The sequence below is a fragment of the Gopherus evgoodei genome, chromosome 15 (assembly GCF_007399415.2).
Source record: "Gopherus evgoodei ecotype Sinaloan lineage chromosome 15, rGopEvg1_v1.p, whole genome shotgun sequence".
NCBI classification, from domain to species: domain Eukaryota; kingdom Metazoa; phylum Chordata; order Testudines; family Testudinidae; genus Gopherus; species Gopherus evgoodei.
In genome coordinates, this window is record NC_044336.1 from 585,516 (window position 1) to 613,301 (window position 27,786).

Genomic DNA, 27,786 nt, shown 5'->3' on the forward strand with positions numbered 1-27,786 from the left:
TATGCACAGTGTGATTCAGTGGCTGCAACCCCCCCTGAGTCCAGTTCAAAGAAGCCACCCCTGTAACTAGCTGTAACCACAACAGTGTCTCCTGTCAGGGCTCCTCTCCTGCTTCTTTGGGCTCCAGGGGGCCACTCCCGAGACTTCCCTCACCTCAGTACTGGAAAAAGCCAACCAAGGAAGGCACTAAGGGTTTGAGTTGTCTTCAGGTACAGCACTACAGCTGTGCTACTCTAGCTCCTTAGTGAAGACTATGTTGTTGGGAAAGCTTTTCCCATCAGCATAGTTAATCCACCTACCGAAAAGGCAAGAAGCTCTCTCGTCCACATAGCGCTGTCTACACGGGTGATTAAGTTGGTATAACTACATCACTTCTGGGGTGTGGATTTTTCACACTTGTGAGTGATGTCATTATATTGATATAGCTCTAGTGTAGACCTGGCCTAAGCATTAGCTAAAGAAATCAGTGGAGAGCAGGGAGCTCTCTGCTGGACTAGGCTCATTGCACTAAAGCATGACAGACCGATATGCTGTGCCAAGGACTGGGAAGGGAATAGCATGCTCAGGACATGTTAAGCTCATACTGAGGTGAAGAGTTTAGAACAGCCATGCTTGGTGCATGCTACAGGGGCATAACACTGAGACGGTGGGAGGTGAGAATAAGTGAACAGGTACATAGGCCCAGATCCTCAAAGGTATTTAGGCTCCTTGCTTCCATGGTGCTAGGTGCCTAAATGTCTTCTGAGATCTGGTCACTAGCACTGAGATCTAGGGAGTGGAGGATCCACAGAGATGAATGGGGCAGGCTCCCCTCTAACAGCTGGGCAGGACAAAGGGGGCAGTTCAAGGAGAGGGGCAGGTGGAGGAAAGGGGGGATCCAGGCCAGTGCCACTGTCTGTGGCACCCAGGGGCAGCTCCTCTGCTTCCTTCCCCCATGCCTAGAACTCATAGCCTGGGACATGGCCCTTCCCAGTGCCCAGTAGGGCAGGGATCACACCGAACCTGCAACCATCCCTGAGAGGGAGCATCCACCTAGCCTGGGGTAGCAGCATGAGCAATGGGATAGCCAGAGCCTGGTGAGGCAGGGAGTTCAAGGAAGGGACAGGCATCCAGATCACTGCCAGCCTGGGCACAACAGCAGCCACTCGGGAAAAGCATCAACCTGGAGTAAACTTCTTCAGCATCTCCCCTGGTTGTGCCTGGACCAGTGCTACTTCCCAGCCTGTGGCTAGAGCCTATGTGTCCCCCTCACCCCCCAGGGATGGCTGTGGTGGGGCAAGGGGACAGAACAACACAAGCCCAGACAATATAGCTCAGTGACTGTAACTAAAGTAGGAAGAAGCAAGGCTTCTGGAACTGCTGAGAAGTTTCTCTGATATTACCAACCCCCAAAATTCAAAAATCCTGGATCAGGTTCACCAAAAATCATGAGATTGGCTTTAAAAAATCATGAAATTATGTAAAAATAACAGCTTTGGGGGTCTCTTTATTTGCCTTCCCCTTTTGGAGCTTCAGGGTGCACTGGCGTCACATTTTGAAGCTTTGTCCACAGCCACAAGGGCTAGAAACTTTTTGTTTAAGACTGCCTCTCTGGGTGAAACCCACCCACAGCAAATAAAATACCCATGTGAGAGCATGGAAGAGGGATGTACAGCATGACCATGCAGTGCAGCCACTCCCCTGGACACCACGGCAGGAGCCTCCAGTGTAGAGGAAAATTGAATGGGCCTAAAACTTTGGTCAAGATAACTGTGTACCTGGTCATAGGGCAGGAGGGGGTAAGGAAAATTACTAACAAGACACAATTGCAACAGCAAATCTTGAGAAATATAAGCTTCTGTCTTAACTACTAAAGAACAACCTGTTAATCAACAGGAAAGCTTGTGCTTCTGTATTCCTCATAAGGGGCTGTTTTTCTGTTAAGGAAAATTACTAATGAAATGTGTTTGACTAATTGTGGCTTTAAACTATATAAGCTTTTGTGTTTCTTTATTCGGGAGAGCTGCCAAATTGGTGGTCCCTCCCTGCATTGCTTGTAACAAAGGAGCCTCAGGCTGTTCTGATCCAAACACGTGTGGTAATTTTTCCACACCAGTGACCAAGTGCTGCAGAGGGGCTGCATCCAGCACTCCCACCCAGGGGCCATGCTAGCAGGGCTGGAAGCCCATGCCCTTGTCCTGGGAGGTGGAGTGGATTTCACCTCCCCCCCAGAGCCATGCCTAAAGTACAGCTAATTGGGGTTACTGCCCTGAGCCCTGTGAGGTTGGTGAGGTGGGAGGGTGCGAGAAGACCCCCGAGCCACCTTCCTCCCAGCACCTACTGCTGATCATGTGTTTCACTATGTCTGGGGGCACTGGGCAGGAAGGGAGAGGAGCCGAGGGCACTCTGGGGAGGGGCCAAACTGGACAGGGAAGACATGGGGTGGGGCCTGGGCAGAGCCAGGGGGAGCATACCCTGGCAGATAGAAACTGGGCACCTATGTCTCGGGGCCCCACACCCCCCAAGGGACAGCCCTGCCTCCCCCACCCCTCTGTGCTGCACCAACACAGAGGTCAGTGATTTGAGATCCACAGTGAGATTTTCAGTCTCTGTCTCCTGGAATTAACCTCCACTTCTGCCCCTCAGAAAAGGGTGATTAATACCCGCACACTGCACATGGTGATTGGGAGGATGAAGGGGCAACCTCAGAAAGCTATGAATGTGGCAGGAAGGTGCCTGACTCCCATTGACTTTCACAATCTCTCAGGAACTGATTGGTGTTTCCATAGTGCTGAGATGATTTAAGTTGCTACAAGCTAGGAACACAGAGGGAGCTGGAGCAGCAATGTCTGTCTGGCAAAAAAGTCTGAACTATAATGATAGTACCAGGGGAGTCTGTGTTTGTTTGTTTTTCCTTCTGTCAGTCCTGGTACATTTCACAACCCAGTTCACAGTGATGGGGCCTGGTGCCGTGTTTGAGAGTTAAATTTTCCTGTGAGCACACACTAACAAAAGGTTTATATCTCAAGTGGTTAGTGAGCAGGTAGAGACTGAGATCAAATTGGAATCTTTACAGTTTAAAGCACCAAAAATATGGATCATCTGGTTAATTCTAATGGGACATGAGTGCCATCACTTTCCATACATTGTTTATAAGGTGAATCACTGTACCACTAGGCCAACACCCACGGTGTGCACAATAGGATCTACCATGACACTACCAGGCCTTCATTCTCCTGATCATGAAAAATGTTCTGATCAGCACAGGGCAGAAAGAAGGAGCAAGGTCACCTTAAATTTTAACCTTGAACCATTTATTGATATTTTACCAGGCCAAAATTGATACCTGTGTGTCATAAACAGATAGCTAAGGGTTAATGTCTCTTTCACCTGGAAAGGAGTAACCTGAAACACCTGACCAGAGGACCAATCAGGAAACAAGACTTTTTCAAAAAGAATACAGTTCAAACACTCCAGCAACTACACACATGTAAATACAAAAAAAAAACAAAAAACAAACCAGTATAAACCACTGTCTTATCTCTTTGTACTCACAACTTGGAAACAGAAGATTAGAAAGCCAGGAGACAGAAAAAATCACTTCTCATAGCCAAGAGGGACAGACACAAGACAAAAAACAAAGAACTCAGACACAAACTTCCCTCCACCCAGATTTGAAAAAGTCTTGTTTCCTGATTGGTCCTCTGGTCAGGTGTTTCAGGTTACTCCTTTCCAGGTGAAAGAGACATTAACCCTTAGCTATCTGTTTATGACACTGTGAAATATTGTAAAGGCTTTTCTACCCAGGGCAACACGTTTAGTATCACACCCTGTAGAGAAGCTCTTAATAAATAAAGGGAAAGTTATAAGGGAAATGGGGGAGTCTGTTAATTCCTTTAGTTTAAAATACTTTAAGTGGCTTTACACAACATGCATACAAATGTGGGGGCTGCAGACAGCTGCAAATAACTGATAGCAAAGGTGTAGGGTTAGCCACACAGGGAGTATCAGAGTTGTCAAGATATGAACAATGGTGCATTTAACGTGTCAACTTTATAGTCTGGGTCCTCAATGATATCATATAGTAAAAACACATTTTAAGTAACATGTATTAGCTATCCCAGCTTAAAAAACATAGAGTATGGCTACATTTGGAATTTCAAAGCGCTGCCCCGGCAGTGCTGCGGGAGCGCTGCCGCAGCAGCGCTTTGAAGTGTGAGTGTAGTTGGAGCGGCAGCGCTGGGAGAGAGCTCTCCCAGCGCTGCATGTAAACCACATCCTTTACGGGTGTAGCGTAAAGTGCTGGGAGCCATGCTCCCAGCGCTGCCGCCCTGATTACACTGACGCTTTACAGCGCTGTATCTTGCAGCGCTCAGGGGGGTGTTTTTTCACACCCCAGTTGCAGCGCTGTAAAGTGTGAGTGTAGCCATGGCCATAGTGGAGACAAGGCACTTAAGTAAGGTCAATACGTTCCTGCTGCCTCCCTGCTCCCAAAGTGCAAAAGAGGAACAGGATAATTCAGTTTTAAAAATGTTTGGTTTTGATTGTAAACCTGTCAGAATGAAGAATATCACTGAAGTGTGTCATAATAAAATAAATAGCACACATAAAAGGCTATGGAATTAAAATATGCAATTAGAAGTATAAACATTCCAGTAGAAAAAACAAATTTACTTCATTTGTTGCATACATAGATGAATAGAAGAGTTAAGTGTGTACTTCAGTGTTTGCAGGATTGGGGATTAAGGATTTTTAATACATTTTCAGTTAGAAAGGGTTGGCACATGTTACTGGAGTCCAAAATGGTATTGAAATGTACAACCATTTTATACAGATGGATTCTTTGGCAAGATAACAACAGAAGTATGAAAGTAGTGCCCTCTAAAGGCCCAGGAACAAAAAAGGCAAATAACAAGAACCCATAATGTATTTAGTAGTTGGGGGAGGGGGGGTTGTTTTTTAAATTTCATAACTGAGGTTAATCAAAACTTTCGGTAGATATTTGCCTTTGAGAGATTTCCTAAAATATAGTCCAGTAACCACAGGGCAAGATTTTTAAAGATATTTAGGTCACTAGTGGGATTTTCAAAAGCATCTAAGTGCATTCAACCTTTAAAAATCTGGCCTATGGTGAATATTTGGGAATCAAGTTCTATTCACAAGTGGCAATGTGTGAAAAAGCACTAGTGTGCTGGATCAAGAGGCAAAATAACAAGGCAATCCCCATTGGTGGTTTAAAGGAAACATGCGAAGTTTTGACACCAATACAGGTGATCTGTCATCCTTGATGTCATATAAACTCAAAGAATGAACTTGTGTAAATATAAAAATATTAGAAATGAAAATGAATGTTACAGTGCAAACCAGGAAGTGCTGTAAACTGAGATGTGATTGCTGAAATTACTAGCAACATATTTTCAGTGATTATTTACATATTTAGTGATTATGGACAGGGGTGGGTGTGGCTTGTGGGTGTGTTCTCTCCAGCTTTGCACAGGTAACTGACCCAGCAGACCTCGATAGTACTGCCCAGAAAGACCACAGACTTGGTTCAGTGGCGAAGGCGCTCAGCTAGGTTTATTGTCAACAAAGCTGTCACCAGAGTCTCAGGGGGGCAACACTGAGATTGCTTAATCAGGGCAAAACTGCAAAGATTGGAGTAGACAATCCCCCAAACAGGTGGTTATTCTAATACTTAAGATTCACCAAGCCAACAACATCTACAATACCTTCCTGGTTACCCAGAAGCCAGAAATACAGTTCCCTTAAAGCAACCCAGCTCCTACCCAGACACCCAAGTCAAATACGATGAGGATTACTGAAAATCTTTTTCATCATATAAAAAGTTCTACCAATACCAAAGGATTCGACACATCACCCACAAGGATAACCAATATTTCAGATCTTACTCAAATACACGCTTACACCCAATTCTTATTATCTAAACTAAAATTTATTTATTTTTTTTAAAAAAAGAGTATATAGGTTAAAAAATCACTATATATACAGATATGAATAGAGTTCTAAGGTCAGTTTCATAGTAGAGATGGTGAGCTTCAGAGCTGCAAAAAGTTCTTTTTAGAATTAGTTCCACAGGTTATAGTCCAATGTCAGGATGATCCACACTGGATCTGGAGATCTCAGTCTTGAGACTCAAACTTCCCCTGACAAAGCTTAAGCAGATCTGAGATAAGAGGATCAGGGCCCAAGAGTTCCTTTTATAGTTCTCTGGCAGCCTCTTGACAGCAGGTGTTCCTTGGGTGAAGCATTGTGGCTTTGGAGTAAAACTTCCTATTTTCTATGTATACACAGGTAACTAGTTGCATTCATCAGCCTAAAGTAATTATCCATTAAGCAGTTCATAGACAGATTCCTACAGATTTCAAAGAGAAATATAGACAATGATATTGTTACACCCAAGCTTCATCAAAATGTTAAAATTCCCTTTTAATTTCTGAATCAACAGAACAGAGGTCACAACCTTCCAGAAGTGGTGTTCCAAGTCTTCATTTAGTCACTGTAATTTAAGGTTTTGCGAGCCAGTAATACATTTTACATTTACAGGGGCCGGTGGCCAGAACCTCAGACTGGCAGTAGGCTGAGCGGGGCTGCCGGCCAGGGTCCAGGCCGCTGGCCCCCTGCTGGCCAGGGTCCCAGCCAGCAGCGGGCTGAGCAGGGCTGGCAGCTGGGACCCCGGCTGGCAGGGGGTTGGTGGACGGAACCCCAGGCCGGCAGCAGAGTGCCACTGAAAATCAGCACATGTGCCATAGGTTGCCAACCCCGGAAATAGAACATAGTGACAGACAGGTTACGTTACCTATATCTTGTTCGAGGTTAACAAACACAGACCGTTACAATCACTATCTTCTTCTAATTCTCTAACACTAGAAGGCTACATTTCAAAGTTTTAATTTATCTAACACAGAATGGCCCTAATGACCACTGACATACTTTTTAATATGTCTCTAAAAGTTGGATTTGGGTCAACTAGCACGCTACATGACTAACCCTTTCTCACTTAGTGTCACACTAGCACCTGACAGATTCTACAGGTACACTATCACATGTATGCCCATTACACTGGACCAGGCCAGTCAGCAGCAAGACTTTCTGCTGCTCCCTAGGCCAGACAAAGGCTTACAGTGAAGTACCCCAACATTTATAGACTGAAACACACAATTTGAGATAAACAACTTATGTACCACCTTATGTGGTTCATGAGACATTTGTTATCTCCCCTTTTTCCTGATATCTTGGACAACACATCCCTATCCATTGTTTGTCAAATTAAACTATCTGTACTAGCTGGAATATATTTACGTAAATCTCTAGTGCCTAGTACACTAGCAACAACTTTGTCAAGTTCATGTACTGGGCAGTGAACCTGTGAGCATCTGCTTTAATGCATAGCCTGATTTTCGTTCACTGCCTCTGGTTCAGGCCTCAGATCTTGCACCAGGCCCACTCTACTATATTTGCTATTACAAATATGCACAATGATGCCTGGTGTCAACTATCTCACAATGTTACTGAAGGTAAATGATGAAGAGCTATGAGTAATAAAAACATCTTTAAAAGTAGATAATTTAAAGGCAAAAAAACGACACTTATAGAGGATGACAACCAGAACAGCAGCTAAGATGGATTTGTGAACTGCTATGAGGCTATATGCTGTCATATAAACTAATATGGGATTCATTTAAACACTAAAAACACATCTGATTTTTTTGGAGGGGAAGGGATAGATTATTTCATGGAGTCAAGTCTCCTTTAGCAGCTCAATGCATCATATCAGACAGAGAAGAACTGCCATGTCTAGGCATTGGGATGCACTGAGCCATTAAGAAAACATCCCTGGGAAGTGGCTGTTGAGCAGCATGGCCCTGAAAGGTGGGAGGGACACCCTCTGCCTCACACATTCTATTTTTGTTATGGCTCAGCCCATCTGGGGTAATTTTTATCTCATCTGCCCCTCTCTACTCCAGGGTTTTTCATCTCTGTCTATGTCTATCAGCACCTCTATCCCATTCCTAACCTGGTTGCTACCCCATCCCTGATTTTGCCCCTCAGCCCCTCTATTCCCCCTGCCTCCAGCTGTTTGTCTCTCCTCAGCCATTTCACCCTGCACAGATTCTGACCATCCCACCCCTGATTTGTCCCCCTCTACATCCTTCTAACTCCATGAATGCAGGGAGCAATTGTCATCCCAAGGCAGGGTAAAATCGGGCAGAAGCTTTAGCTGATGTTACTCAGCATCCTCAATTCACCTGAACCTCCTCAGTAACAACCAAGCAGCAAATTCAGTCAGGCCTCAGCTTGTAACATTACACAGAGAATTCAACAATGGCTCAGAAATGTTGCACTGGACAATTCTTCCCTACCACAGTACTCTGGGCAGCCTCCTCCATGGGAACTGTAGTGTGAGCAGCAGCAGAGGCATCAGCCAACAGAGCTGAAAATATTGAATTTAAGTGGAGGTTTGTAAGTTTAGGGGAGAGTGTGGGGGATGTTCTGGGTTTATTTTGTGTGTGCTGTTTTGTTTTGTTTTCTTTTCTTGTCAGGAGTGTAGGCGTGAAACAACAGAGGCAGCAGTGGAAGTGACCCAACAAGCAGAAGAGACAATGAAGATGACTAGATGTGGAAGTTACGAGATGTACATTATCCCAGCGTGGGTAACTGAGAAGCGCTTTGTTTCTATGAAGCACCGCTTTACAGAGCGGATGGAAGAGAAGATCCAAGGTTTGGCGATGCAGACAGAAACTACAGTGGGGTTTCAAAGGGAATTTGAGCAGATGATGGAGGGAAGGCAGGAGAAGGCTGAAGGGAAAGCTCAAGACTGGCAGATGCCAGCTGGACTGGAGAACTGTGAGGGGAGACTGTGGGATGAGGAAAGTGGCCAGTGGAAGCATGTGACTACAAGAACCAGGTACAGGAAAAGAATGGCTAGTGAAGGAGAACTAGACTTCAGGAACAGGTTTGCTGAGTTGGAAAATGAAAGATGGGTGCAGCAGACAGCAACAGAAGGTGGGATGGGAGAGCAAGGAAGAGGAGAAGAACAGCTAGTCCTATTAGAAAAGGGGAAGAATCAATGGAGATATCCAGAATTCGGAGCCCCCGGAAGACTTGCAGACAAAGAACAAGAGGAAGGCCAGAGAATCAAGCCACCACCAGGAAGAGGCAGGTCCACATGACTGGGGACTCCCTACTAAGAATAGAGAGGCCTTCCACCAGAGCTGATCTGGAGAATAGAAGGGTGTGCTGTCTGTTGGGAGCTAAGGTATGGGATATGGACTGAGGAAGAGGATCCTAATAGAAATAGGAAATAATCCACTGATGGTCCTTCACATGTGAACAAACAATATTGCTGGATTCTCACTGGAACACATTAAGGGAGACTACACCAGGCAGGGGAAGACACTTAAAGAAATGGAGATTCAGGTGATCTTCAGTAGGATTCTACCTGTCCCTAGATGAGGAAAGCAAAGGCAAGACAAGATTATGATGATCAATAAATGACACAGGAAATGGTGCTATAAGAAGGGCTTTGGGATGTTCAACCACTGGGAGACATTCATGGACAGAGGACTGTCCTCATGGGATGGATGCCACCTGAGTAGGGAGGGAAATATACTTCTGGAATGAAGGTTGGCACAATTGATCAAAAGAACTTTAAAATAGAAATTCAGGGGATATGGTTGGGAAATGCTCATGAAATCTCTAAGCTTCACTCTAATATTAAGCAGTAGGAAAATAAAGTAATATAGGACACAGTAATGGAGAAAGGAACAACAGAGGATAGGAGTTAAGATTGCTGTGGAGCCTTGGCTGCTGCTGTATTACAAATAATCACAATATTAACTGAGACACAATTATTTTGTAGCTAGACAAGAATGAATTTGGGGAAAGCTGTGGTATGAGAAACACATTGAGTATCAACAGAGAGAGACTCCTAAAGCTAGCACTCTAAAGTCCCAGTCTTGCAAAAACCTTATTCATATGTCTAATTTTACTACTGCCAATAGCCCCCTTGATTTAAATGGGTCTGAGCTAGAATTAGGCAGGTGGTAAGGTTGAGAGAGTGGGGGTCTCGAGCTGAAATCCAGTTCAGAGAGCAGAATCGCTTTACCAATATTTTTTCTACATACATTTGAGAGTATACTGCCTGCAGTTGAGCCTATGACAGGTCAGAGGTAAAGTTGTATGGGTGACCTCACTGTGCATTTCTGTACCAGACCATGATTATATTGCTTTTACTTGTAACGGCCACTCTGAATCTGGTGAATATTTAATGCAAAACAAAGAACACCGGGAGCGAGAGAAACTAAATTCTACTTTATTATTTCAAAGGACGAACAAAGACAGACTCCTTTCCCCACTTCCCAGCCCCGCTCAGCATAGTACTTTTCATCCTCAGCCCAGTACACTGCTGCACCCAAATCCCCCATGCACCAGCAACATAGTGATATTTACAAACTCGTAGAAAAGTGCAGAGAATAGAGGAGAGATGCTGGGACCCAGTCACAAAGCAAACACTCTGAGGGCAGGGAATCCAAGGCACTGAGATTAGAGGGATGCAGTGTGGGGTGAGCAGGGCAGAGAGAATTGCTGTCTTCCCCACAGGACACTCTGGTATAGGAGGAAGGGGGTGACCAACTGGGTTGTCAAGCTCCTCATCTCTCTGTGGCCTGTATGATGGGGGTCAGCCTAGCTTCAAGGCTGGACCAGGCCTGCTGACTTCCCCAGCTTCTTTCTTCCCAGGCTTGTCCTCTCACCAGTCAGGAGATACGGCCCCTCCCTTCTTCATACCTCTCAGGGCATCATTTGTAGCCATTTAGATTTGAGGGAGGGCTTCACCCAACACTCACAGGGCAATTCCAGTATCTCTCTGGCATTGATGCAGCAATTCACAGTTCTCAGCCTCAGGTATCTAGCTCTCAAGAGAAAAGTCTACAGTTTTCCAGCTCTGTTCCCCTCACCTCCCATCCTGCCCCCTTAGACTGGATATCACATCTCTGCAGGGGTCAGCCAGGAAATCCATGCCCCTTTCAGTCTCGGCCTCTCAGTGTGAATCTAGCACTCACCCACTCGTTCAAACACCACAAAGGTCTCATGACAAAGGATTAAGAAAGGCTAGAATAAAATTAGAAAGGACTCTTCTGGCAAATGATCATTTGTCTCGTGAAGTCCTCAATAAACTATACTACATCCTGTCAAACTAAACTAATATCAAAGTATGTGACCAAATGGCCTTCAGGAAGAAAGAGAAACCAACACTACAAGGTGGGCTACAAAACACTATCAGCTTCATAAAGTGAAATCCCACAGAATCATAACTCCCAAAATGCGGAAAACAAATGTATCTATTATCTTAAATGGCTAAACCTCCTGTACTCAGCACCTACTCATTATTTGGTTGTCATTTACAAAACTTTTAGCATCATCCTAATGCAAGAAAGAAAAAAAGAAACAAACAAACCAAAGCCCAAATCCTCCCATCTCCAAACGTTCTGGATGTGGCTGGAAAAAGCCCAGAAGCTACTTTACCAATAAATATAAACAGGGATTTAAACTGAGAAAGGTAAAACAGAGTTTTGGGATTCATTTGAATTCCCCCTCCAGGTCTGGGACACTTTCAGCTCTAGCCCTTGGGAATCTGATTCAGGATCAAAGAAATCAGGTCGAAGGGGGAGAGGATAAACTCTCAAAGAGCGGACAGATGCTGCTGTGTTGGAGTGGAGTGTGACAGTAAAGTGAAGAAGAGGGAATCCCTCCTACTCACCCCATCACCTTCATATAACCCAAACCCCAAAACACCACATTTTGCTATCCCTGCTAAAGCACTTTTAAAATCTATTTAGTTCTGGTCTCTAAGGGACAAAATATAAATGTTTTTGGCATAACCAGGAGCAATGGGGAACTCAGTGATTCCAATAATTGCTTTGCTAATGTGGGGGTCTAGAATATATAAGATGATCAGTCTAGATTAGAAAAAGTGGTCGAGCGTCAGATGAGATTCACTAGCTAATCCCAACCATTTTCCTCGGAAGCTGATGCTGTGGAGGCAAAGGTGGGATCCCAAGGCCTTTAGGCCTCCCACAAAAGACCCTGTGGAAAGCAGTCTCTCAGGAGAGCATTCAGCCACACAACTGTAAGCAGGCAGAGAAAAAAAAATTGTAAATATTTCACCTGCTCCAATTAGCATAACAAAAGTTGTGATGGTATCACAATGTTTAGACATGCATAAAAATGTAGTTAGTTGTAGATTTAAGGCTTTTTACAAGTATTAAATAGAGATAGTTTAAGGTAAGGTTAGCTAGAAATCCACAATGATTTTACCTCAGAAAATCAAAATGGAGGACTTAGGTTGGAATTGACCAATAGCATGCAGGCAACTGGAGTTAAGTAAAATTCAGCAGGGAGAATTACCTGAAGTGAGGGGTCATTCAGGTGAGAAGGAGGTTCTCATCTGGGTCCAGCTCAAATGACAGGCAAAGCTGATTGGCTGAATAGGTATCACCCCACCAGGAGGGGACTATGCTTATCACTGGCACTGAGAGAACAACCAATCAGAAAGGCTCAAAAACTGTATATAAGGCAGAGAGCTGACAGGCATCAGTGCGGGTGTGAAGTGAATGGAGAAGATGAGAGGAGAGCGGAGAAGAACAGGTCAAAGAGCGGAGATAAGCAGATCGAGAGAGCGGAGAGAAGAAAGAATCCATCAAGAACTGGAATTGCTTTTGACAGAGCAGAAGGACTGAAACCAGGGCCAGTTTTAGGCCGATTCGCCCAATTCTCTGGAATTGGGCCCCCACCAGAGCCCAACACCTTAGGCTCCTTTAGCTTTTTTTTTTTTTTTTTTAAACTCACCCAGCCACGGTCAGCTCCAGGGGTTTTCAGTGGCATTCTGGCGGCAGGCGGTCTGCTCTGGTGGTCTTCGGCAGCATTTCAGCAGTGGTGCCACGGAAGACCCAGAGCGCTGCCGCTGAAGTGCTGCCGAAGCCCCGGACCGCTGCCGGGTATTTGAATCAGGCCCCGCAGTTAATAAAGCCGGCCCTGACCGAGACCAGACAGAAGGATTTAAGAAAAAGGAAAGTATGTATAACTCTCTGAAACCTCTCTTGATTATAAGAAATGCAGGGGTATGATTGTAAATAAAGCTAGATGCCTGCGTCTGAATGGATTTTACCCCACCTATTCTATGATTCACTGATCACCACTCATAGAATGTTATTACTTAATAATGTAATTTAACATGTAATATTGTAATGCTGTTCTATACATATGTATAAGGGATCTGTATGTTACATTGTAATAGGTTGATAAAATATTGCAACATTGTATTAAAGCTTTATACATATTGGTCTGTGTACTGAATTGTGCAACACTGTATCTGCTATGAGTCATGTAGTTTATTGTGTCGCTCTACTGTAGCTTGTGTTGCATTGTATTTTCACAATTATCAAGTACACTAACTCATTTGTTTAAATAAATGTTGTTTTGTTTTCAAATGATTACTGCTTGAGTGTCAATCCTTTGAGCGGAGGGCTGTATACATATCCTCCCAGAGTAAACAGAACTAATCTGTTCTGAGGAGTCGGCTGAGGGTTAGAGACTCACTCCATGATAAAACACAGGCAATTCCTCTACGGCAGGCCACCCATTGAGATGGGCCAAATTCACAACTGGTTTGCAGTTATAGGGAGGCCATTATTAGGGCACCTTGGGTCCAAATTTTGGGGTAACAGGATCCTTAGACCTTTAGGCATTCCACAAAGGACCCTGTGAAATCAGTCCTCTCAGTGGTGCTTTCCAAATGCAGAGAGGGAAGAGAAAGGGAAAGAGGGAGTGAGTGGTAAGAGGCAGCAGCTCTCTTCTCTTTACTCTCTCTTATCCCATGATCCCTAACATTTGATTTCCCCAGCACCCTCTGCATCTCACATCCACCAGCCTCAACCATACAATCCCCCAGTTTCCTCCCCAAAACCCATCCCTCCTGGTCCCTTCACATTTGATCTCCCAGAACCTAGCACCTTAGTGGATTTAGGGAGGGGAAGAGTTGCCAATCTCCAGGGACACTCACCCACAGGGACCAACTCCAGATAAGTGGGGAAGTCCAGCTCAGGGACTGCTGGAAAATGGGGAGTGGGGACAGGTGTCCAGAGTGAATGTGGGGCCTGGCTCAAGTATCCCTTCCCTCATCTCCATGGAAGGGGCATCACATCTGGGAAGGGAAGAGAGATGGGAGAATTTCATCCAGGCACAGGGAACTTCTATAGGAGTTTCTCTCTCCCTTCCCCCAGCAGGTTAGCAGGAGGCAGGAAGGCCCAACAGTTCAGCAGCCAGGGCTGCAGCAGGGGCTGATCAGTACTTCTCCTCCTCAGCCTGCAGTTTGCTTAAACAAGGCAAAGCCAGGGGGTCCCTGAACAGCTCAAGGTTAGCTGCTGCTGGAACCTGCCCCCAGACATGGGCAGCTGGATACCTGGGAGCCACATGCCACTGAGGTGCGTGGGAATTGGGAAATGGAGTTTTTACTATGGCCAGCCCTAGTCAAGGCAGTGAGAGAATTTATCTCCTATGTGGAGAAGTCTCTGATGTGAGCACCAAATGAAGCTTCCATCACATTCAAGGTCTTTCTTCTGTGAATTATCGAATATGGAATAATGTGTGAGCTCAGACTGAATTTTTTCCTGCAGTTATTGAAGCTTTTCCCATCATCCAAGCACCTATGGGGTTTCTCTCTTGTGTAGAGTATCTGATATGAAGCAAGGCTTGATCTTTGAATGAAACTTACCCCACAGTGGAGGCACTTATATGATTTCTGTCCTGATGATTTGAGCTCTCACCAAAGTTTTTCCCACACTCAAGGTATTATTACAGTCTCTATCCTGTGTGTAATCTCCGATGGGTAATAAGATTTGAGCTCCGATTGAAGCTTTTCCCACAGTCCGAGCATTTATAGGGTCTCTCCCCTGTGTGGGTTCTCAAATGGTTAATAAGGACTGAGCGCTGACTGAAGCTTTTCCCACAGTCCGAACATTTATAGGGTCTTTCTCCCGTATGGATTCTCCCATGGCTAATAAGGCCTGAGCGTTGACTGAAGCTTTTCCCACAGTCTAAGCATTTATAGGGTCTCTCTCCTGTGTGCAATCTCCGATGAATAATAAGATTTGAGCTCCGTTTGAAGCTTTTTCCACAGTCCAAGCATTTATAGGGTCTCTCTTCTGTGTGGATTCTCCCATGACTAATAAGGCCTGAGCGCTGACTGAAGCTCTTCCCACACTCCAAACACTTATAGGGTCTCTCTCCTGTGTGGGTTCTCTGGTGTATAAGAAGGGCTGATGGTACACTGAAATTTTTCCCACACTCAAGGCATTTATATGGTCCCTCTCCTGTGTGTATTCTCCCATGGTTAATAAGGGCTGAGCGCTGACTGAAGCTTTTCCCACAGTCCAAGCATTTATATGGTTCCTCTCCAGTGTGGATTCTCCCATGGCTAATGAGATGTGAGTTCCGACTGAAGCTTTTCCCACAGACCAAGCATTTATAGGGTTTCTCTCCCGTGTGGGTCCTCTGATGTATGAGAAGGGCTGATGGTACACTGAAACTTTTCCCACACTCGAGACATTTATATGGTCCCTCTCCTGTATGGATCCTCCTATGAGTAATGAGGACTGAGCGCTGACTGAAGCTTTTCCCACAGTCCAAGCATTTATAGGGTTTCTCTCCTGTGTGGGTCCTCTGATGTATAATAAGGACGGATGGTGCACTGAAACTTTTCCCACACTCAAGGCATTTATATGGTCCTTCTCCCGTGTGGATTATCTCATGGCTAATAAGGCGTGAGCGCTGACTGAAGCTTTTCCCACAGTCCAAACATTTATAGGGTTTCTCTCCTGTGTGGGTTCTCTGATGTATAATAAGGGAAGATGGTACACCAAAACTTTTCCCACACTCAAGGCATTTATATGGTCTCTCCCCCGTGTGGTTTCTCCCATGGCTAATAAGGCCCGAGAGCTGACTAAAACTTTTCCCACACTCAAGGCACTTATACGGTCTCTCTCCTGTGTGTACTCTCCGATGGGTAGTAAGATTTGAGCTCCGATCGAAGCTTTTCCCACAGTCCAAGCATTTATAGGGTCTCTCTCCAGTGTGGATTTTACCATGGTTAATAAGGCCTGAGCGCTGACTGAAGCTTTTCCCACAGTCCAGGCATTTATAGGGTCTCTCTCCTGTGTGGATTCTCCTATGGTTAATAAGGCCTGAGCACTGACTGAAGCTTTTCCCACAGTCCAAGCATTTATACAGTCTGTCTCCTGTGTGGATTCTCTTATGGTTAGTAAGTACGGAGCGCCGACTGAAACTTTTCCCACAGTCCAAGCATTTATAGGGTTTCTTTTCCTTGTGATTTGTCTGCTGGGCTGTGATTTCCTTGGGATCCCTGCCTGCCCCCCCACATTCAATTGATTCATCCACGTTCTTCCTTTGGCAGTTTCCCAACTTCCTCTCAGACTTCTGCCAATTACTCCAGGCTTTTCTCTGTTCCAAGCACTGGGAAAAATTCTCTTCAGCTCTTCTAAAAAATGTCCCCTGCAGCTCCACTTGCTCAGGACATTTCTGCTGTGGATCCCCCTCCTCGTTCTCACTCTTTGTCTTGTCACCTGCTGTGGGACAGAGAGAGAATCCAGGCAGGAATCATTGCTTGGACTGGTAGAAAGGACAGAAAGGGGAACAGAAAAGAGGGAAAACACAACACAGTAACTGTTGGGGAGACTGAGAAATTGGATTCTGCCTCCACATCTCATCCAAACACTCACAGGGAAGTGAAGTCAGGGAGAAAATTCCTGACAGCTAGCAAGGTGGGTGGGAATAAGCAGTATCTACCACGATGACATGACAACTGCTGACCACAGCCTGAACTGGGTGAGAACAGAACTGAGGGGGCTCAGACCACATTTTGTTGATTTTCAGCATTTTTCTTCATTTGCCGGATACTTTCTGTGTCAGTGTCACTGACTTCTCACCTGTGCTTGGGAGCTTCCTTTCCTCGGAGGCCTGGAAATCCGGGAGCCATGGCTCTTCCCCTGCTTCTAGCCGGGCGACTAGGTCAGGTTTGGGAATGGGGAGTCCTGCTCAGGATGTGAAATCAGGCATGATCAGAGTGCACTGAGGATCGGTGGAGTATTTGTCACAAAGGCACATTCTTGAGTTTAACCTGACTCCATAATTTCCTAGGGGGTAGTGGGATCTGAACAGATGGGAACTTGGTCACTGAGCCCCCTCTGGAGAGGCTGATGTCTGGAGAGGGGGAGGTAGTCACACCCTCACTAGGAGTTTTCAGGATCTGTGCGCTCTGGGGGGACTTGCTGAGGCACACACATCTCTGGTGTTAAACCCCTGCCTATGTCTAAACCTCCAGAACCCAGAGACCTTCCCACAGATGGAGCTAGTCCCAGGAAGGGAGGTGCAGAGATTCTGTTTGTGAGTGAGAATTAATGCAGATTGGACAGTGGTTCTCAAATTATGGGTCAGGATCCCAAAGTGAGCTGTGACCCTATTTTAATGGGGTCTCCAGGGCTGGCATTAAGAGTTGCTAGGGCCTGGGGCTGAAGCCAAAGCCTGAGTCCCTCCAGTCCAGGGCTGAAGGTGGGCTTTGTTCTTGGTCTGAGGCTTTGGTTCCCCCTCCTGGGGTCATGCAGTAATGTTTGTTGTCAGAAGGGTCACGGTGCAATGAAGTTTGAGAACTGCTGAGATAGGATAATACACTGCTTCTGCACCCATGAGAGTTGGAGGGATGGGTGTGAATTAGCATGTCCATTAAGTTCATGACCCCCCATCCCATCGGAGAGGGTATGGAGGTCATTGGCTCTCTCACACTGTAGTTGTGGATTATGGGTCCCATTCCTCTCTAATCTAGCTGACCCGAGAGCAGGGCTTTGGAGCTGTACTCCAGCTCTGCTCCAGCTCCAGGAAAAAACCTGAAGCTCCACAGCTCCGGTGCTGCCTCACACTCCAGCTCCAGGCTCCGCTCCAAAGTCCTGCCCAAGAGGACCCAGACCAGATTCAGAAATGCAGACCCCATAGCTTCAAACAACAAACACAAATCCTTACCCAGTGAGGTAATAGTCTCATAATTCTCCTGCATGACATCCCTGTAGAGGGCTCTCTGACTGGGGTCCAGCAGAGCCCCCTGCCCCTCAGTGAAATACACAGCCACCTCCTCGAATGTCACCAGCATCTGAAACAAAAGGTGCGCCCCACTCAGTACCTGCTGCCCCAGTCACAATCCCACTATTCATGGGGGAAGAAGCATAAATTTGGACAGCTCCGGGAGGGCCAAAGGAGCAAAATCCCACCCCACTCTGCTCAGAGTGGCCAGGAAACCTCAGGGAACAGAGAGAAGGTGAGAGTTCTTTGTCCCTCCCAGCAGATGGAGGAGGGCAGGGTCTTCTCATTTACCACACACCTACTAGGCACAGGCTGATGTGGGAAGCAAAGCTCCGCACAGGGGACAGGGACAGGGACAGGAATCCCAGTACTTTTCCCTTGTATTGCTCTGCAGTCTCTGGGTAGTGGGTTCAGGCTCCAGCACTCTGGTCTGTTTTCCCTGCCCTGTCTAGGGGGGTTGTTTCCTGTTTCACAAATGGGGGAAATGTTCACCCCACCAATGGGCCTGGTCGTAAAACAGGCCCTAGACTGAGCATGTTCCAGCAAGTTTATAACACCTTGTCCCCCTCCCTGCTTCACCCTGTGTATATCCTGACCCTCCCCCACTATAACAAGCCTCCCTACCAGCTCTCCCCCAAAATATCCCCTACCTAAGCTGGATCCATCACATCGATTTCGCTTCCCTGTCCCCCACAAAGATGGGATGATCTAGAGCAAAACATGGTCATTATTCTGCAGCCTGTCAGGGTAAGGAGGACAACTGGGGAGGCTTCTGAATTAGCATTAGTCCATTTCACACCCCGATTCCCCCCAGGCTCTTTTCCTACAGACAGACACTTTAGACTCCGCCATGGTGGGAAAACCCTCAGTTACATTATTACAACACAGACCTGACCCCTCCCACCGGGATTAAACCCACAAGACACTTTTTACACCCTCCCAGTAACTGAGCCTCTAAGACAAATCCCAGAAATAAGCAGGATCAAATGTGCCATTTTGGGGGATCCCCCCCGACACTGTCCCCAGGGCAGCACATTCCCCCAGCAGCATGGGGACCAGGCAGAGGCAGGAACTGGCTTTTCCTCTCCCTGCTCCTCACCTTCTTCTCAGCAAAGTCAATCTGCCCTGAGATGCTGCAGGAAATGGAGCTGGGCAGGGCAGGGAGCCTGGACCTTCCCTCCCCATTTATTGCTCCTGCTGCTCCTTCCAGTCTTTTCACTCTCACTTCCGCATGGAGGAACTGGTTACTGTCCTGCCATTCCTGTGGGCTTTCCTCTCTAATAGCTACTGCCACTGCTAACAGGAGTGTGAGACAGAACGTATTGAGGGAAGCAGCTCAGATCTGCAGATCCCCAGAAGCACAGATGGGGTGATGATGGGCCATTTGTGCACAGTCACTTTCCTGCCCATCACCAGCACTTTCCAGGTGAGGAGAGAGACCTGGGGGAGTCTTCAACAGAGCCCAGGTCTGCTCTAAGGGCTGGTTCCAGCCACATGAAAAAGTCCCCCATCAGATGGCACAAAAGGGCTTAATGATGGTCTGTCCCAGCACAGACCCCGCTGGGGACCAGCAGCTGCTCCCAGCGCACAATGGAGGCAGCATCATGTGCCCCAGAAAACTCAGCTAGCACTAGGGCTCTACAATCCTGAGCAGAGAGATTGACACTGGCCTTCTCTTACTTAGCAATCACCAGAGACCTCTGCTGGAGGCAGCTAATGACTGAGCCTCCCCATGCTGCTCCTGCAGCCCCAGGGACAATCAGGCCGATGCTGATCTCATTAGCCCATCTGGACTCACACTGGAACTGAAAAACCAGTTCAAAACCAGTATTTCATACTTGAACCGAAATGGGAGAGTGGCACTATATATGAAAGAAAGCAAAGAATCAAATGAAGTAAAAATCTTAAATGAACTAAACTGTACCATATAATTGCTATAGATAGTAGTTCCATGCTCTTATAAGAATATAGCAGTAGGGATATATTACAGACCACCTGACCACGATAGTGAAAGTGATTGTGAAATGCTCAGGGAGATTACAGAGGCTATTAAAATAAAAAACTCAATAATAATGGGGGATTTCAACTATCCTCGTATTGACTGGGTACATGTCATCTCAGGACAGGATGCAGAAATAAAGTTTCTTGACACCTTAAATACGACTACTTCTTGGAGCAGCTAGTCCTGGAACCCACAAGAAAGAGACAATTCTTGATTTAGTCCTAAGTGGAGCACAGGATCTGATCCAAGAGGTGAATATAGCTGGACCTCTTGGTAATAGTGACCATAATATAATTAAATTTAACACCCCTGGGGTGGGGAAAACACCACAACAGCCCATCAATGTAGCATTTAATTTCAGAAAGGGGGACTACACACAAATGAGGAAGTTAGTTAAACAGAAATTAAAAAGGTACAGTGCCAAAAGTGAAATCCCTGCAAGCTGCATGGAAACTTTTTAAAGACACCATAATAGAGGCTCAACTTAAATGTATACCTCAAATTAAAAAACATAATAAGAGAACCAAAAAAGTGCCACCAAGGCTAAACAACAAAGTAAAAGAAGCATTGAAAGGCAAAAAGGCACCCTTTAAAATGTGGAAGTTAAATCCTAGTAAGGAACATAGAAAGGAGCATAAACTTTGGCTCTGGCAAATGAAGTGTAAAAATATAATTAGGAAGGCCAAAAGAGAATTTGAAGAACTATCCAAAGACGCAAAAAGTGATAGAAAAAGTTCTAAGTACATCAGCAGCAGGAAGCCTGCTAAACCAGTGGGGCCACTGCATGAACAAGATGCTAAAGGAGCACTAAAGGACAATAAGGCCATTGTGGAGAAGCTAAATGAATTCTTTGAATCAGTCTTCATAGCTGAGGATGCAAGGGAGATTCACAAACCTGAGCCATTCTTTTTAGGTGACAAATCTGAGGAACTGTCCCAGATTGAGATGTCAGTAGAGGAGATTTTGGAACAAATTGATAAACTAAACCAGGACCAGGACCAAGTGTTCTGAAGGATCTCAAATGTGAAATTGCACAGCTACTAACTGTAGTCTGCAACCTATCATTTAAATCAGCTATACCAAATGACTGGATAATAGCTAATGTGATGACAATTTTTAAAAAAGGCTCTAGAAGTGATCCCAGCAATTACAGGCCGGTAAACCTGACTTCAGTACCAGGCAAACTGGGTGAAACTATAGTAAAGAACAAAACTGTCAGACACATAGATGAACATAATTTGTTGGGGAAGAGTCAACATGGTTTTTGTAAATGGAAATCATGCCTCACCAATCTACTAGAGTTCTTTCAGAGGGTCAACAAGCATGTGGATAAGGGGGGATCCAGTGGATAAAGTGTACTAAGCTTCTCAGAAAGCCTTTGACAAGGGTCTCTCACCAAAGGCTCTGAAGCAAAATAAGCTGTCATGGGATAAGAGGGAAGGTCCTCTCATGAACTGGTAACTGGTTAAAAGATAGGAAACAAAGGGTAGGAATAAACAGTCAATTTTCAGAATGGAGAGAGGTAAACAGCAGTGTCCCCCAAAAGTCTGTACTGGGACCAGTCCTATTCAACATATTCATAACTCGTCTGGAAAAAGGGCTAAACAGTGAGGTGGCAAAATGTGCAGATGATACAAAACTACTCAAGATAATTAAGTCCCAGGCAGACTGTGAAGAGCAACAAAAGGATCTCTTGAAACTGGGTGACTGGGCAACAAAATGGCAGATGCATTTATCAACACTGAATTTCAAAATAATACACACTGAAAAACATAAACCCAACTATATATATAAAATTAGCTGTTACCACTCAAGAAAGAGATCTTGGAGTCATTGCAGATAGTTCTCTGAAAACATTCACTCAATGTGCAGCAGCAGTCAAAAAAGCGAACAGAATGTTGGGAATCATTAAGAAAGGGAGAGATAAGAAGACAGAAAATATCATATTGCCTCCATATAAATACATGATATGCCCACATCTTGAATACTGCATGCAGATGTGGTCACCCCCACTCAAAAAAGACATATTGGAATTGGAAAAGGTTCAGAAAAGGGCGACAAAAATTATTAGGGGTATGGAACAGCTGCCATATGAGGAGAGATTAATAAGATTGGGATTTTTCAGCTTGGAAAAGAGAGGAATAAAAGGGGATATGATTGCGGTCTATAAAATCATGACTGGTGTGGAGAAAGTAGATAAGGATTATTATTTACTCCTCATAACAATAGAGGTCATAAAATGAAATTAATAGGCAGCAGATTTAAAACAAGCAAAAGGAAGTATTTTTTTCATACAACGTCCAGTCAACCTGTGGAACTCCTTGCCAGAGGATGTTGTGAAGGCCAAGACTATAACAGCATTTTAAAAAACAGTTAAGTTCATGGAACCATAGATTAGGGTTGCAAGAGACCTCAGGAGGTCATCTAGTCCACCCCTGCTCAAAAGGTTGGAGAGTAGGTCCATCAATGGCTATTAGCCAGGATGGGCAGGGATGGTGTTCTTAGCCTCTGTTTGCCAGAAGCTGGGAATGAGTGACAGGGTATGGATCACTTGATGATTACCTATTCTGTTCATTCCCTCTGGGGCACTTGGCATTGTCCACTGTCAGAAAACAGGCTACTGGGCTGGAAGGACCCAGTATGGTCATTTTTATGTTCAAAATTTTGACTTACGGACTGAACTGGGAAAAAAAAAGGAGGGGGAATTCCTCACTTTTTTAAACTCAATACAAAAATTATTCAATGATCTTATTTTAATTTTAAGAGAAGAAACTAGCTAGCCAATGGGTTGGTGATGGCTCTCGGAACGGCCTACCCCAGGGGTTGGCAACCTCTGGCATGCGGCTCGCCAGGGTAAGCACCCTGGAGGGCTGGACCAGTTTGTTTACCTGCCGCGTTGGCAGGTTCAGCAGATCGCGGCTCCCACTGGCCACGGTTCGCCGTCCCAGGCCAATGGGGGTGACGGGAAGCCACAGCCAGCACATCCCTTGCCCGCGTCGCTTCCCACCGCCCTCATTGGCCTGGCCAGTGGGAGCCATGGTCCGCCGAACCTGCCGACACAGCAGATAAACAAACTGGCCCGGCCCGCCAGGGTGCTTACCCTGGCGAGCTGCGTGCCAGAGGTTGCCAACCCCTGGCCTACCCCATAGTGAGAAGAAAATGAAATAGAAGGGGGCCAGCCCACAAGCACAGGGAGGGAGAGGATAAGCTTGGGAGCTGCTTGCACACAATGGGAGGCAGAAAGAGGGCCCAGAGATAGAGGAACCATCTCTGAGATACTCCCCTGGGGAGAGAAGAGGGGGGATGCTCCCTGGGCCATGAAGTTCATAACTCTTCAAGTCCAGGGGCAAAAATAATGGCTCCCCAACCTTCTCCCCTTAGAAAGGCCTCCTCCCACCCTCTCCAACCCCTGGGGCAGCTCCTCCTTCCAGTTGCCTCACTTGAGGTAGGGTTCATGCCCCAAACTCCCTTCCCCACTGAAGCCAGCTGCAGGGCCCACTCCCAAACCCCGCCCCCCCCCCTGGATACTATTTGATACCCTCCTCCAACCCCCCTACACCTACCCCCAGATAGATATGTTTCTTTCATACATATATCTTGATCTTAGATATCAATCCCCATTCTCAGCAGAGGACAAAGTCAAGGCAAAAATTCATTATACCAAAACATGGAAGAAGATGGAAATACTTCAGTCAGAAGTAAGAAATAATGATGTCATAGAATCAATGTCAGGCACATCTGAAATTGAAAGATGAATTGGAACTTCTTCTGAGAGTTTGTGAAATTTCCAAAAAGGAAGATGAAGCAAAGCCCAAAAAATGATTGGGCCAATTCTTGACTCATTTGCAGATGAGCCACATCTCAAAAAAAAAGAAAACAGAGCAAACTACTAGGAACATCAGAAAAATGTCATGCCCAAGCTAAATCAACTAGCAAAAATTGTACTGGCAGTTCCAGCAACACAAATGAGTTCTGAAAGAAAATTTCCAGACCTCAGATGTATCCTTTCACTGCAGAGGTCCAATATTACAAAGCAAAGATGTTATTTTAAGTTGCTCAAACAAATTGTGCATAAAATATTGTGTTCTTTTGACAATACAAAAACACTAGGAAAACTCGTGTAAAGTTAAAGTTAAAAAATAAATAAATAGCCAAAAATGAGAAGTTTCCATTGTAAGCTGCAGCTCTCTTTTCTGAATTTACCTCCACAAAGATTGAAATATGATTTAAAACAGTAACTGAAGTTTTATTTTTGTTTCTTTGGGTGGCTTGAACTAGAAATGAAACTGAACATACTGAATGCAACTGAACCTGAACCAAACCAAAATAAAAACAGTTGGACTCCTTGCCTGCTGTTGCTAGCAGGGACTCTTGTCTGGCCCAGAATCCTGCACAGATCCTGTTCAGTCCTGTTAGACCCAAATATTTAACATTCAGGAGTCAGACTCCCAAACAGCGACACTGTCTTAAAAAATTAACGACTAAATTGGGGGCAGAGAGAGTGTGTGTGGGGGGAGGGGGGCGGGATATTTGCCTTGTAAATTCTGAGCCGTTAGGGGGAAATCCCCTGTTCCCCCAATGCTTGTTTGATCATATCTAGGAAAAAAGATTCCCCACTGGCTGCTGGGTGGGGCAGCCCCCTCTCCCACCTCATGGGCTGGAGGAGCTGCCATTGTACCTTTCACCATCCCTTTTCCTTCCCCTACCCTCTGGTTCTTCCTTCCCCGGCCAGTCTCTGCTTGTTCTTATGCCTCCCCACAATCCCCCATTTCCTTCCCTTTATCACCTACTCAGTGTTTCCATCTATTCTAGCTCTGTTCCCCTGAGCCCCAGAATTCTCCCTCTGCCCCGATTCCTGTTTATTCCCTCAGCCTCCCTTCTGCAGCCCCACATCCCCATCCCACCCCCTGCATCCCTATTCACCCATTTCTGTCCCCTCACACATCCCTGTTCCCCCTCAATGCCCTCTAGCTCTCAGGGCCCCCTGCCCCTCTTCAACCCCCTTTTGGCTCCTCACATGTTACTGTCCAATCCCTCCCACTCCCTGCAAACCATGGGAGCTGGCAGCCATCTTTCTTCTTCCCAACACAGGGAATCGCGGCCAGCCCAGCTGGGAGCAGCCTGGGGTATCCCCTGCCCCTGCAGCCAGGCTGCACCGGGAGCGTCTCTCCCTGGGGAGCGGGGCAGGTCTCACCTTCTCTCCACGTGGGGCTCTGCCTGGGAACGGGGCTCTGGGTCCCAGTAAGGGGGGCGGGTCAGGCTGGGGTCTTTGCACTGGGAGAGTCTCTTGGGGAGCAGCGGGAATGTTCCTCCCGCGTCTGCAGCCAGGGCTCTGGGTCCCCAGCGGCAGCCGAGGCCCCGGGGTCTTGCAAAGGACGCGGATTGCGCCGCCAGAGAGTCACTGCAGCGACCGCAATTCACTTCCTGCTGCCAGGCTGAATGACCCCGGGAATCGCGCCGCCCGGCGCCTCCTGGGTCCTAGCGAGACCGGGTGCACTCCTGGGCTGAGCTGCTTCTGTAGTTCAGATCCTGGAGTTGTCAGTGCTATGTCCGACCTCTGGTTAATTGCAGTCAAATTAACCCATCACTGGGCTGTAGAAAAAAAACCCTCCAGTTCTCCTCCCTTTTCCCTCAGGGCTACCTGCTGCTCCTCACCCTGCCAGTGTAACATTGCCTGCAGGGTTTGCTGCTGGTAACAGTTATTAACATTTGTGTATTCTCCTTTTTGCTGCCCTGTCAAAATGTGCTGCTTCTGCCTTTCACCATCCTACAGTCCCAGGGCAGTAAGTTGTGATGGATGGAGGCATTCCCACCACAATTTGGTACCTCTCATCTTTCCCCACTTTCTGGTCCAGGGGTAACAAAGTGTGATGGATGGGGTTGATCTGTCATAGTTTTCCCACCTGTGCCTTTCTCCATCCTTTGGTCCAGGGGTGGCAAATTCTGATGGATGGGGACATCTACCTCTCACCTTTCCCCATCCTCTACCTTTCCCTATCTCCTCGTTCAGGGTTAGAAATTTTTCATGGATACGGGATATGTCTGTCACAATTTGCTACCTCTATTTTTGCCTATCCCCTTTGGGGCACCAGAACAGAGGGCCATGGCCCTCCTACTTTTGAAAGTGAATGGGCCTGTCCTGTCCACTTTCCTCCACACACCCATCTCTTTCTCCTACCCCATATCTCTCCCCTGAGGCCCTGCGCCATGGCCAGGTCAAAAGCTGGAGCCCTGCCTGGGTAAGAAAGGCCCAGGGATCCCAGGCAGCTGTGGAGAGCCACAGATCCTCCACTTCCCCAGGGTGGAGGGGCCCCCGAGAGCAGCCCCGGCCAATGTTCCTACCCCTCGGGCCTCCTGGCCAGGGCAGATGGAGGGTCCATGGCTCCCAACAGCTGCCCGGGTGGCTCTTGCCATTGCCTTGCACCTGCCCTGGATATGGGACATGGGCTGTGGGCTGCTCTTGGGCCCCCCACCTGGAAGGTGGAGGGGCCCAGGCTGCCTGGCCCAACTCTGGCTTCCATCTTTATCAGGGCGCAAGGCCTCAGGGCGAAGAGGAGGGGCAGGTGAGGGGCCACAGAAGGAGCAGGGCCTCCTGGTCTCACCACTTAAGGAAGAATCCCTCACCCCTGCTTATTGTCCAGACCTTTCTTTATCCTGATTCAGATGTAGCTAGTTGTGATGAATTGGCATATGATGATCACAGTTTGATTCTTTTACTTTTCTCAATTCCTGGTGCAGGGGTAACAAATTGTGATGGATAGGGGCACACCTGTCACTGTTTTCCTCCTCATCTTCAGGCGATGATAGTAAATTCTGATAGACCAACCTGTTTCATCACAATTTACTACCACAACCTTTCCCTATCCTTTATCTTTCCCACTTCTTGGTCCAGAGGTCCAGGGGTGAAAGTGAGCTGGTATAGGCTGATACTCCATACCAGTAAGAACCCACACCAGCCCATACCCAGCCCACATTAAAGCACTGCTATGGCAGCGCTTTAATGTCCCTGCCCCTTTCTCCTCCCCTGTCAGGGCCCCTGCCAGTAGGGTCTGTACTGGCAGGGCCACCGATGGTGGGGGAGGGGAAGGGACAGCTACATTAAAGCTGTGGCAGCGCTTCAAGGATGGTTCTTTGCCATGGCAGCACTTTAATGTTGGTGTGCTCTCCCCTCCCTCCCTCATTGGCAGGGCCGCCGATCAGGGGGGAGGCACAGCAACGTTAAAGGGCTGCTACGGCAAAGGACCCTGCAGCACTTTAACATCCCTGCCCCTTCCCCGCCCCTGGCCACTGACAGGTGGGGGAGGGGCAAAGGGAGCAGCTGCCTTGGGGCTGGCAATTTAGAAGGGCCCAGGGCTCCAGATGCTGCCGCTACTGTAGCAGCAGTGTCCGGAACTCCGGGCCAGGGCTGGCTCCAGGCACCAGCGCAGCAAGCAGGTGCTTGGGGTGGCCAACGGAAAGGAGCAGCACATCCGGCTGTTTGGTGGCAGGTTGCTTGGTCCCTCTCAGAGGGAAGGACCTGCCGCCTAATTGCCACTGATGGCGACTTCTTCTCCCCCCCCCCCCCACCGCTTGGGGCAGCAAAAACGCTGGAGCTGGCCCTGCTCCGGGCCCTTTAAATCAACATGGGAGCCCCAGGTGGC

At 46.8% G+C, this 27,786-nt stretch overlaps 2 protein-coding genes across 5 annotated transcripts in view; both read right to left on the bottom strand.

Annotated features, from left to right (window-relative positions):
* The window catches only part of LOC115635670 (zinc finger protein 436-like), a 340,481-nt gene that overhangs the window by 95,492 nt on the left and 217,203 nt on the right, over positions 1–27,786 (bottom strand). The gene's annotated exons all lie outside the window — the stretch shown is intronic.
* Positions 12,820–25,605, bottom strand: LOC115635660 (zinc finger protein 850-like). Of its 4 annotated transcripts, none has more exons than XM_030534736.1 (4): positions 25,341–25,605; positions 18,088–18,214; positions 17,001–17,105; positions 12,820–16,640 (listed from the first exon to the last, which is right to left on the bottom strand). In XM_030534736.1, exons 2-4 carry the CDS (start codon positions 18,212–18,214, stop codon positions 14,860–14,862), a joined length of 2,013 nt encoding a protein of 670 aa, XP_030390596.1. In that variant the 5' UTR covers positions 25,341–25,605; the 3' UTR covers positions 12,820–14,859. The 4 variants fall into 4 exon arrangements, with proteins under 4 accessions (XP_030390596.1, XP_030390593.1, XP_030390594.1 ...); XM_030534733.1 differs by having other exon boundaries at positions 18,088–18,852; XM_030534734.1 differs by lacking the exon at positions 25,341–25,605 and adding an exon at positions 18,795–20,159.